At 36.6% G+C, this 13,358-nt stretch overlaps 1 protein-coding gene across 7 annotated transcripts in view; it reads right to left on the reverse strand.

Annotated features, from left to right (window-relative positions):
- LOC105812913 (serine/threonine-protein kinase WNK1) overlaps nt 1-13,358 on the reverse strand; it is a 149,322-nt gene that overhangs the window by 86,328 nt on the left and 49,636 nt on the right. For all 7 annotated transcript variants that reach the window (XM_012647471.1, XM_012647469.1, XM_012647466.1 and 4 more), the window contains exon 2: nt 5,459-5,631. In XM_012647471.1, the coding sequence (XP_012502925.1) occupies nt 5,459-5,631 (173 nt within the window). The remainder of the gene's footprint in view (nt 1-5,458; nt 5,632-13,358) is intronic.

Genomic DNA, 13,358 nt, shown 5'->3' on the forward strand with positions numbered 1-13,358 from the left:
TAGTCTCTAATGATCCTTTGAATTTCTACACTATCTGCTGTACTAATGTCTCCTATATCATCTCAGATGTTACTTATTTGCATCTCTTCTTAGTCTGGCTAAAGGTTTGTAAATTTTATCTTTTCAAAAAACCAATTTTTCATTTCATTGATCTTTTGTAAATTTTTGTTTCTTTCAATTTCATTTTATTTTTGCTCTGATCTCCTATTATTTCTTGCCTTCTACTAATTTGGGGTTTGGTTTGCTCTAGCTTTTCTAGTTCTTAACGACACATCATTAGGTAGTTTATCTGAAGCCTTTCACTTTTTTGACGTAGGCACTTACCACTATAAACTTTGCCCTTAGTACTGTTTTTGTTGTATGTTTTCTTTTCACTTTCATCTATTTTAAGAAATTTTTAAATTTGCTTCTTAATCTCTTCACTGACTCACTGCTCATTCAGGAGCATATTGTTTAATTTCCGTGTGTTTGTATAGTTTCCAATATTTCTCGTTATTGATTTCTAGTTTTATTCCATTGTGGTCAGAAAAAATACTTGATATGATTTCAGTATTTTTAATTTTTTAAGCCTTGTTTTGTGGCCTAATATATGGTCTATCATTGAGAATGATCCATGAGCTGAGGAGAAGAACATGTATTCTGCAGCTGTTGGAATAAACGTTCTGTAAATATCTATTTCCTATATCTAGGTCCATTTGGTCTATAGTGCAGATTAAGTCCAATGTTGATTTTCTGTCTGAATTATGTATCCAATGCTGAAAGTGGGGTGTTGAAGTCTCCAACTACTATTTTATTGGTTTCTATTTCTCTTTTTAGTGCTGATAATACTTGCTTTCTGTATCTGGGTGCTCAAGTGTTGGGTGCATATATATTTAGAGGATATCATAGTCTCTTGCTGAACTGACCACTTTGTCATTATATAATGTATCTTCTTGGTCTCTTTTTATAGTTTTTATCTTGAAATTTTTTTATCTGATAGAAATATAGCCACTCCTGCTCTTTTTTGGTTTCTGTTTCTATGAAGTATCTTTTTCTGTTCTTTTATTTTATGTGTGTCTTTATAGGTGACATGGGTTTCTTGTAAACAAAATAAAGTTGGATCTTGTTTATTGTATCCATTTAGCCACTCTGTCTTTTGATTGGAGAGTTTACTCCATTTACATTCAATGTTGTTACTGATAGGTAAGAACTTACTACCGCCATGTTGTTATTTGATTTCTGGTTGGTTTTGGTCCTCCCTTCCTTCCTGTCTTCTGTTGTATAAATGTGATTTTCTCTGGTAGTGTATTTTAATCTCTTGCTTTTCATTTTTCTGTGTATCTGTTGTAGGTTTTTTGATTTGAGATTACTATAAGACTTGCAAAAAAAATTATAACTAAATATTTTAAACAGCTAACAACTTAATTTTGCTTACAACAATCAAGCAAGCAAAGAGAATTCTAAAAGAAACTCTACATTTTAACTCCATTTCCCGGTCCCTGCTTTTTGAGTTTTTTGTTTGTTTGTTTCCATTTCTATCTTTTTATACTATCTATCTCTTAAAAAGTTGTTATTTTGATAGGATATTAAGGTCTATTAAGGAATATTTTGTTATTTCTTTGAATAAACTTTCTACCCTGATCTATCTTTATCTCCTCTTTAAGGCCAGTAACTCTTAGATTTGCCCCTTTGAGGCTATTTTCTAGATCTTGTAGACATAATTCATTCTTTTTTGTTCATTTTTCTTTTCTCACTTCTGTGTATTTTCAAATACTGTCTTCAAGCCAATTCTTCTTAATCAATTCTACTATTGAGAGACAGACTCTGATGTATTTTTCAGTTGGTCAATCAGCTCCAGAATTTCTTCTTGATTTTTATTATCTTAATCTCTTCATTAAATGTCTCCGATAGACTTCTGAATTCCTTCTCTGTGTTGTCTTGAAGTTCACTGAGCTTCTTTAGAACAGCTATTTTGAATTCTTTGTCTGAAAGGTCACATATCTCCATCACTCCATGATTGGTCAATTGGTATCTTGTTTAGTTTGTTGAGTGAGGTCATGTTTTCCTGGATGTTCTTGATGCTTGTGGATGTTCACTGATGTCTGGGCACTCAAGAGTTAAGTATTTATTCTAATCTTCATAGTCTAGACTTGTTTGAATCCGTCCTTGAGTAGGCTTTCCAGGTATTCAAAGGGAACTGAGTGTTATAATCTAAGTCTTTGGTCACTACAGTCGCATCAGCACTGGGTGTGCCCCAAGCCTAGTACCATGGTGACTTTTGCAGAGTCCTGGTGGTACTGTCTTGGTGGACCTGGGCAAGATATAGAAGAATTCCCTGGATTACCAAAGACTCTCACTCTCTTATCTCACTCTCCATGCCGGTCTACTGGAGTTGGGGGAGGAGTGCCATGGGTATTCCCTTATGGCCACCACAGCTGGGACTAAGCCAGGTTACACCTGAAGCCAGCTCAGTCTCACCCAAAGCCCATGGTGACTGCCCTCTGGCTACCTCAGATATTTATTCAAAGCCCCAGGGCTCTTTAGTCAGTACATAGTGAATCTTGCCAAGGCTGGGTCCTTCCTTTCAGGGAAGCAGGATCCCTTCTGGCCCAGCGTGGGTCTAGCAATGCTATCCAGGAACTAGGGCCTGAAATCAAGGGCTTCAGGAGTCTGCTTGGTTCTCTATTGTGGCTGAGCTACTACCCAAGTTGCAAGACAAAGTCCTTTGTACTCTTCTTTCCCCAAAGAGAGGATGACTCACCTCAAGCTGCACTGCCTGGAGTTGGGGAAGGAGTGACAAAGGCACCCAGCCACAACCGCTGGTGTCTCACTGGGTCACGTGCACCCCACATCCACTCGCTCTGAGCCAGCATAGCTGCAGGACTTGCCCAAGGACTGCAGTCTTTGTGGCTTGACTGCCTTATGAATTTATTCCAGGCCCCAGGCCACTTTCTTTAGCTAGTGGTGGGACTAGCCAGAACTCAGGTTTCTATCACTGGGGCGGAGAATTCCACTCTTGTCCAGCTGATCTAAATGCTCCCTCTGTGGGTGCTGGCGGAATTCTGCCCTGTGTAGTGTTCCTTGTGACAGGGCAGCCCTGAGTTCCAATACAAAGTCCCACAATCACTTCACTCTCCCTTCCCCAGGCACGCAGATTCTTTCCCCACGCAGCCCGTGTAGGCACAGCACTTGGGTGGGGTTGGAGGGGTGGCACAGGCAATGCAAGACAGTCTTTCCTGCCCTCTTCAGTGCCTCTTTCCCTGATAAAATGTTAAGACCAGGTACTGTGATCACTCGATTTCTGGTTCTTCTGAAGGTGCTTTCTTGTGCGGACAGTTGTTGAATTTGGTGTTCATGGGGAGGAATGTTCACTGGAGGGTTTATTCAGCCATCTTGCACCACCCACCTCCTGATTCATGTTAAATGTTGCTTTTCCTCATTCTATTCTTTCCTTTTAGATAATTAAATTTAATTAGGTCTTCTCACTCCTTATTTTATCCTCTTTTAATATTTTCTATGTCATTTTCTGCTTTCTGTTGTTTTCTGATTTCTTCATATTTATTCTTCAATTCAATTTAGTCTGTTGTTTAATCTAAGCATTGAAGTTTTAATTTTAATGATTTGTTCTTATTTCTAGAAGTTCTTCAGATCCCTTTCAATTATGCCTGTCCTTTTTTTGATGATGTCCTATTCCTTCATTACGGCTTTTATTCCTCCTCCTTTTCTCTTTATATACCTTATATATACTTACATATATCTTTACTGACATCTTTGTATAAAATTATTTTGTAATCACTCTCAGGCTTGTCCATAGTACCACCAATTGCTGCAGTGCTATTTTCTGGTTGTGTTTGTTCACCTTTACTGGTGTGATTTGTGACTTGTGAGGTCATCTTCTTTGGAAACTGTTTTGCCCCTGGATACTGTGACTTAATGAACTATGCAAATGTCCCTGGGAGTTTTCTTTCAGTTATGGATCAATTATGATGTGTGTTCCTGGCTTGTAATTCCTACACCAAGCAGGTGGTATAAATTTATATTATAAAGCCAGCTACATATGAGATGAAAGAATACAGAAAAAACATGAACAGTCTTTGGAGACACAAGGAGATGGGAATTTCTATTTTTCATAGGGACTTACTTCCCTTTTACCTACAGTCTTGTGCAGAGGTGCAAAATTCTGTGTAGCTTTCACTGGCTGGGGCACCAGGTTCTCCCTTTTCAGGGATAATTCAGCGTTTTGATACAGGCTAAGCTGCAGCTCCCCTCTGTACCTAGTTCTAAGGCCTTTTGTCCTTGCAGGGACATTAAAACTCTAGTATCCACTCCTTAAGCCTTATATCCAGTGTGAAACCCTGATAGATTGCCAAGGCATACATGTCTCTTTTAGCTTTGAGTTACCTCTTCTTTGCTTAGTTACCCTTACTTTCTTTGAAGCTTGGATATATACTGAAAAACTTTTATTATGTTCCACATTTTAATTTGTTGGTGGGGAATAGTCATTCCATGGGGGCTTGGCCTACTATGTTACCCAAACATACATGAATAACAAGAAGCCTGGATGACTAGGAATAAGACGTTGCCATAAACAGAGTTGGAGAAGTTGGGTGGAGAAACTGGGATTTGTGGGAGTGAAATTATCTGTTGACATTTCAACATGCTAATCTTAAGCATTTAAGAGTACATGCAAGTGACTATATCCAGGAGCTAGAAGAATGTTTCAAAGATCTGAGAGAAATCAGCTCAGTAGTATTCATTTAAAAAAGTAATAAAGAATAAATACATAACACAGAGACAATTTTTAAAAATCCAATTCCTCCACAATTAAAAAACATATAACATGTAATTAACAACAGGTTCCTCTCTGGGGACAAACAGATATTCTAAGAGACCTGAGATTCCAAAGGCATACTCCCAACTCTTATCTAAAGCTCTTTATAATAGGTAACAGGGAATTTGTGTATTTTACCTGTTTGTTTGAAAGGGATGATAGGTCTAGTACTTTTGGGATCAATTTTGATGTTTTAAGAAATAGAACTACATGAACTTTTTAGTGATAACTGTCATAATGCAATTTTATCTGATATAAAAGTTGTATAGATATAGCAAAAAATAATACAAGTGATAAAATAAATGAGTAACATTTCTCAATAAACTGTAATCTCATTTTAACCACTAGAGGGCTACCTTGACATTTGATTTCTGATCCCTCAGCCACTCAATTTTAAAAACACCTATCAGCATGACTTAAAATAACTAAATATTCTGCAATAACTTCTCATTTCAATACTTAGTAATAAATAATTACCAAATCACTGTATACAGCAGAGGACTCTGTGGGCAAGAAAATATGCTAATAACAGTTGGAAGAACTGTCCCATCCTTAGTAGGCTGGGCAATAGAACTGGTAGACCTGAAATTACAAAAATCAAATTCTCTCATACTTCTTACTCAGCTTTTATAATATTGATGGACTTACGTTTTAAGTGTTCCAGATGTCATAAGTTCAGTCACCAAAACAATGCACTTCTTTCCTTTTACTGTGGATTCCCAGGAATCATAGAATCGAACGATATTGGGATGCTGAAGACCCTTTAACATTTCAGCCTCTTCTTTAAATCTCTGCCTCTCAGACTTTGTTAACTTTCGATCCTGAAATCAAAAACCAAAACAGAACGTGGTTTAAAACAATAAAACACCAAGTCATGCCATTAAACCTAGACGCTAAACATGTGTTAAAACATAATCAAAGGGATTAAAATAAACGGGGACCACTAAAGTTACTAGTGACAGTTTATCAGCCTATCTTAATTAAGAATGAGAACAGGGTAAAGTGTGTTTAAGAAAATTTTGAATTATGAAGTCATGCTTGAGATTATTTTAGTATCTTTATTGTTAATGTGTACCTCAGATATAGTCTCATTTTGTAAGGTGCAGTTACCTTGCCACTTCCAAAATAAATCATTAATTGCTACAGATGCAATTTAATGTCATGGAATGAACATGGATTTTGGAGGCAGAAAGATCAGAATATAAATTCCAGTTTGCATTCTATCTTTGCATTGATTAAAATTTCCTTTATGAATATATTACCATCACCTCACAGGATTGTTATGAGAATTAAGTAATCTAATAGGTATCCTTTAATCAATCACATGTTTAAAATGCTGGGAACTTGATAGGTTAATTCACTTCTTATCTGAGATGATTTGGGGGGAGCACTCAATCTGTTATTCTTCCCTCCACAATGTCCCATACATACAAACCCCGAATTGTTATGCAAATTACAACTGAAACTATATTATATTAATATTCTGTCCAAGCATGTAAACCTATTTTCCAGGCATACAATAAGTAATATATCTATCATATCGTTAATTAAACATTATAGATATAATTTAAACCCCTCCGTGTTGCCTTCCTCATTCCTACTCCTTACCCTTGAATAACTACCAACCCTGAATTCGGACGCATCATTCTCATATGAGCCTTTACTCTTTGTATGAATGTTAAAATTTCATAAAATGATGTTAAAGAGTATTCTTTAGAAGCTTGCTTTTTAAACTAAACATTGTTTGAGATCACTTAGGATAGTATACAAAGAGACAGTAAGATATCTTACATACAATAAAATATCCACTGGATTATTATAACCTGGCTTCACTTGTTTTCACTGTTGTGTGGTTTTCCATTGCCTGAATATATCATAATATATATAATCTATTACTGAGGAATCTTTAGGCTGTTTTCCATTTTTGCCACTACAATAGTGTGGTGATGTTAATCTCCCTGGGCATATGTGTAAAAGTATCTTTAAGACACTGCTTCTCAACTTTGGGTCCTTAAACTCCTTTAAGGTAGGTTTATGAACTTGTGTGAAAATAAATCTTTATTTTTCATTAACTTCAAATTGAAATTTAACGTTCCCTTCAATTATGACTGTACACATCTAATAGCATTCAGCAGTATCTGTGATTTTTAGTTTTCATATCACATAACAAGTGGTTGCAGTACCTCAGAATATCATTTATACTAATCATTTCTTTGAAACTACAGTAGCTATTAAACCTTCCACTAGATCTTATTAGTTAGTATACACGAGTAACGCATGCTATATCACAAATTTTAAAGTTTTTTCATAACTATTTCAATATAATTAGTTTCCATTGTAATTCTATGTATTTTTACCATAGTCTGAATGAGTCCTCCACCTCCAAATTTACATTGAAATCCTAATCCCCAAGATGATGGTATTAGGAGGTGGGGTCTTTGGGGAAGTGATTAGGGGCATGAAGGCAGCAGTCTTTGTATATGAAATTAGATTACAAGAGACCCAAGGGAGTTTGTTTGCCAACCCCCTACACATGCAGACAAAGCTAGAAGGTGTCATCTATGACCCAGAGTGCGAGCTCTCACTGGAGGCTGCATCTGTTGGTGCCTTGAACTTGGACTTTCCAGCCTCCAGAACAGGGAGAAATAAATTTCTGTTGTTTATAAACTACTTGGTTGATGGTACTTTGTTACAGTAGGCCAAACAGATTAAGACGCCCTCCTACTAACATTATATGAAACTTACCATTGCTCCACATGCTCAACAGCACTTGGCAGTATCAGATATTAATTTTTTTTGCCAATTTCATGGCCATAAAATCATATCCTGATGCTTAATTTACTATTTTAGAGTCAACAGTAAGTTTGGGCAACCTTTTCTGGTTTCTTTGCAGACTACTTGAAATTGCCCTTCTGTGAGCTGCCTGATCATTAGCTGATTTGTAGGAGTTTGTCATTTATTCTGGATACTAAACCTTAATTGGTTTTCTGAGTTACAGATATCTTTTCTCAATTTGTGATTTGTATTTTTGCCTTACTTATGATGTCTTTTGATTCACAGATTTATTTCACTATAGTTCAATCTATCTATCTTTTATTCTGTGGTAGGTGGGTTTTGTGTCTTCAGTAATCCTTCTAAACACAGAGGCCATAATTTTTCTTTCTTCTTTTCCTTTTTAAAACATAAATTTGTTTTGTTTGCCACATTTGGGTAATTTATTTGGTGAAGAATTTATTTGGTTAAATAAGAGAGGGGATTGGCTGCTACATTTTTTTTTGTATCATCAACCGATATTCCTAATACCATATCGTGAACAATCTATCTTTTCCTCACCTCTGTCATGTATCAATTTTCCACGTAAGTGTAATACTATTTCTGGATTCTACATTCTATTCAAATGGTTATCTATTCCTGCTATTACTGCACTAACACCACACTTTCTTCATTACCATAGCTTTAAAATAATTCATCCCTGGTGGAACAACTTCCTGGAACATCCTCTCCAACTTAATCTTTGAAATCACCTTGGCTATGTTTTTTTCCAATGAGAAGAGTTTATTTTTATAATGAAGAAATTACAGCATAAAATAATTAACACTGTCAGAATATTATCAAGGGTTTTAATTAATCGCATATTACTTGGAATAATATTGAGAGAGTACGTTCTGTTCTCTAACCATCTTTTTTCCCTGAATAGCATATAATAATTTTAAACAACTTTACTGAAGTATAATTTGCATAACATAAAAATCGCTACTCCAATCACCCCTCCCATTTTATGCTTTCTTTCCTCTAATATTTTAGTAGTTTCATCTTATTACTCCTTAGGTAGTCACTTTTATGATTATTACTTAAATAGTACATGCTTACTTATACAGTCATATGTCACCTGATGACAGGGATACATTCTGAAAAATGCATTCTTAGGCCATTTTGTCATTGTGTGAACATCACTGAGTGTACTTACAACAAACCTAGATGGTATAGCCTACTACACACCTAGGCTACATGGTATAGCCTATTGCTTCTAAGTTACAATCTTAGCACGTTACTATACTGAATAGTGTAAAGAAATAGTAACACAATGGTAATTATTTGTGTACCTAAACATATCTAAACACAGAAAAGGTACAGTAAAAATATGGTATTACAATCTTATAGGATCACTGCCACACATGTGGTCCAGCTTTGAACAAAACATGGGGGCACATAACTGTATCTTTGTTCACCATTCCATTTTGCTCCTTACTCCCTTCTTTGGATTTAACTTTCGTCTTTTTTGAAATATATTTTTCAAAAGTCTACCAGTGAACTTCCATTTTATTGGTAGAATCCTAGGTTTTCTGAAATGTTTATTTCATCATAATTCTTGAATGATAGTTTAGATGGATGTAGAATTCTAGGTTGGTTTTTCTTTCAGCACTGTCAAGATATTATTGTTTCATGCTGTTCTGGCCGTCAGTATAAATGCCCTTCCCTTTGTAGGCTATGTGTTTTCTCCCTGGTTGCTCTGAAGACTCCTTGTTTCTATTGTGCTCTGTGCATTTAGTTTTATTTATACATAATGGAACTAATTGTTCTTTTTAGCGATAAGCTTCAAGTATTCATCCTCGAATCAGGAAAATTCTCAACTGTTGTCTGTCTGAATACTGCTGCCTCCCATCTTCCACTCTTTTTTTTTTTTGGTTTTAAAATTTCTTTTCCATTTCTTTCTCTCTGCTACTTTCTGGGGAATGTTCTCAGATTTACCTTCTTGTTCACTAATTCTCTCTGCAGTTATTATATCTAACTTGCTTATTGCCTCTTATTATTATTATTATTAATTAAACTTTAAGGTTTAAAGGATGCAAAGGACATGTGGCAAGGTCTCAGCTCCTGCTCCAGATAAGGGTGAGATGAACACAAACCACACACTTCGAAACTGACTACACAAGTCTAGGGGACTGGGGTATAGGTGAGAGGGGTATATAGTAATATTTGGACATCCACAAAAAAATAAAAATACAGGGTCAAGCAGTCTCAGTCCATCACCAAAAGTACCCAATGAGGAGTTTGATAAAGGGAACTTAACTAACCACTCCTGTCCTTACTCTCCCTACTAGCATCAAAAACAAAGAGGTGGGGGGTGAGGGGAGAAGGCTACCCACATACTAAAGGCTTCAGTGGGGGAGGAATGCTTCAGCCATGTCACCAGGCCCAAAGCCTGGGGAACGGGTTTGTCCCTCCCCATTCAGCAGTAACCCTACACTTGAGATTTTGCATGATAATCAACAGCTCAATTTGTAATGATCCCCTCCAACATGCACCCAATTCCAGGTTCATGAACAAACAAGTTTTCCCAGCATCCTCCTTGGAATTGCCTCCCTCTTAGGGTCTTGCTCCATCTCAAAATTATCACTGCAAGATAGGCCTCTCTCAAAGCACAACAAATGCCCCCTTTCACGCCACTTTACCACTTTTTTTTTTTTTTGAGACAGAGTCTCACTGTGTTGCCCGGGCTAGAGTGCCGTGGCGTCATCCTAGCTCACAGCAACCTCAAACTCCTGGGCTCAAGCGATCCTCCTGCCTCAGCCTCCCGAGTAGCTGGGACTACAGGCATGCGCCACCATGCCAGGCTAATTTTTTTTTTCTGTATATTTTTAGTTGTCCAATTAATTTCTTTCTATTTTTAGTAGAGACAGGGTCTCGTTCTTGCTCAGGCTGGTTTCGAACTGCTGAGCTCAAACAATCCGCCCGCCTCGGCCTCCCAGAGAGCCAGGATTACAGGCGTGAGCCACCGCGCCCGACCCACTTTACCACTTTTATTCTAACCCCTCAACCAGAGGCTGCATCCCCTGCCCACAAAGTCCCATACCCTGTCCACTCAGACTCAGATACATGGCAGCAGAACTACTTCATCCCGGGTTATCCTCCTAAAATGTGCCTTTCCCAGAGAATAGATAGCCAAAGGACAAGTCAAAGTACCTGGGGCCAAATGACTGAGGAAGGTAACACTTCTCATTTAGTTTTTTTCATTTCCTGAAGTTCTATTTGGGTCTTTATCAAAATCGGTTACCAAATGCGCCTCTCCCCCTCAGCATCTTGGTGGTTTTGTTCTTTTAGTTTTCAGTCCTTTTACCTTTTTTCACCTTTTTTTAGTCTTTTCCCACTTTGTCCATATTACAGTCAGAATATTTTTAATGCCTATGTAAACAATTCTAAAATATGCCTATTTATTCTTAGAAATACCACCTTCCGCATTTTTAACATCTTTGAAATCATAGTATGTCATACAAATGGAGTCTTAGTGTTATAACCCTGTTTAAAAAAAATCTCTCAATAACTTTCTCTAGCCTTTAAGATAAAGCTGAAAATCACTGTATCCTATGAGGTCCCACATAATGTGGTCCTTGTCTCAACTCTTTGAGCCTAGTTTCTTGCTATACTAATCTTTTCCATCCTCAAACATGTCAATCTCCTTCTCACCTGAGGTTCCTCATACATGCTATTCCCTCTAAGGCCTTTCTATCGACCTTTTCTGCCCAGCCATCCTTCAAAGACCAAGACATTTCCACACGGAAATCTTGACTGCCCCTCGTTCTAGATTAAATCATTCCCCGCAGTACATTTATTTATGTTTTTATGAACTATTCACATGCCTCTTTCATAGCACTTAATTACACTGAGTCTTATCCCCCATAAAATAAGACTTCAGAGGCTTTATTTTGCGACAAAAAGGCAGTGACAAAATGCCTTTCACTGTTCTATCTTTAGTACCTGACATTCTAGCATAGTGACTCGTTCAATAGCATTGGCTCGCAGGGCGCGGTGTCTCATGCCTGTAATCCTAGCACTCTGGAAGGCTGAGGCAGGATTGCTTGAGCTCAAGAGTTCAAGACCAGCCTGAGCAAGAGCGAGACCTCGTCTCTACTAAAAATAAAAAAATTACCCGGGCGTCAGCCATCATGGCGTGTGCCTGTAGTCCCAGCTACTCAGAAGGATCCCTTGAGGATTTTGAGGTTGCAGTGACCTACAATGATGCCACTGCACTCTACCCAGGGTGACAGAGTGAGACTCTGTCTCAAAAAAAAAAAGGAAATTGAGCCTCCTTCCTCACTCCCCCCTTCAAACAAAAATAAATAGACACTGGTTAAATGAATCCACGTATGTGACTCCCCCTGCCAGCCTCCCACAAAAAAAGTGTGTGCATGTGTATATATATCCTTCATAAGCAGCTGGCATTTCCCCAGAGATAAAAGGAATTCCTGTGACTTAAAAGAAGGTGAGAATTGGAATTGGGCCTCAGTCTCAGTTAAGTCTAATACAACCTAAACAGAATGACCAATTTGCAAAAGGCATAGACACTACTATTTTGATTTTTAAAAAATAATTTGTAAAAGCTTTTTGAAGAAAGAAAGAAAGAAAGAAAGAAAAGCTGCCAACTACTTATTTATAGTAAAGTACAGATAAAGAAGAAAAAAACAAGGAATTCTTTCTCATCCAAAATCTACAACTAATTTTCCTTGAGATAATACACTGAATGGCAATCTAAAAATTCCATGGGAATATTAAGATTACATTATCTTTAATTTTGCCTGGAAGTCATTTACACCGTGAATAGAGGCTATTTTTACGTTATCTATTGTGGTTTTACTGTTTCTGAAAATTATTTAAGGGATCTGAGAAGTTTGCTTAAATATTTAAAATTAGAAATAGAGTTTCATGAGGGGCTTCTTTCAATAATTTGTTGAACTGTTCCATCTATAGCTAAATCTTCTACTATTTTTTTATCTAGAAGAATTTCATAAAAATATCTCAGAGAAGTACATTATTTTAGCACTCAAGACTATAATAACAGTAAAGTAGATCAAAACATTAGCATACAGACCAAAAGGATCAGCTAGGGTTTTTAAAATAATATTTGCCAAGTGTGTGCTATTTACTAGTGAGCTGCTTTACTTCATTTAATTTGCAGAAAAATCTAGTAAGATACTAAGTAATATTAATTTATTTTACAGATGAACAGCCTCAGAAAATTTAGTATCTCCCTCAAATTCACAAGAAAAGCAGAACCAAGAATTAAATGATTTGGTTCAAACCTCATGTTCTGTTCACTACATATACTACACAAACATATCCTAAAAATTTTGTGATGGTTCTAAAATAGTTTTCTTCTTAGAAGATCCATGTTGATATTTGCTATTAACTAAGGATTACTGAAAAGGACTAGGTACTTTACTAAATTATAGCTGAAGGTAAAATAAAAGGAACCATGTATTATTTAAATATTACCAACTGTCAATCAAATTATCATGAAGACTGATAAAAATTTAAAATACAGCATCAAAATTAGCAATAAAGCATCAAATGAGATTTAGAATAGATTAGACACTGTTGCTTTTTAGAACCTTCTCTCCAGTATTATCAATGCTGGATATTCCTGGGGCCTTGACCTACTAACCCAATTACAGCATTTATCACCTTTAGTATAAACTAGAGCTGATACAGCTAACCCACTCTATTGATTGCATTCATTTCTTTCCACTTACATTAAGTTGTTTTGAAAGGC

This window comes from Propithecus coquereli, unplaced genomic scaffold, assembly GCF_000956105.1.
Source record: "Propithecus coquereli isolate 6110/MARCELLA unplaced genomic scaffold, Pcoq_1.0 Scaffold269, whole genome shotgun sequence".
Taxonomy (NCBI): Eukaryota; Metazoa; Chordata; class Mammalia; order Primates; family Indriidae; genus Propithecus; species Propithecus coquereli.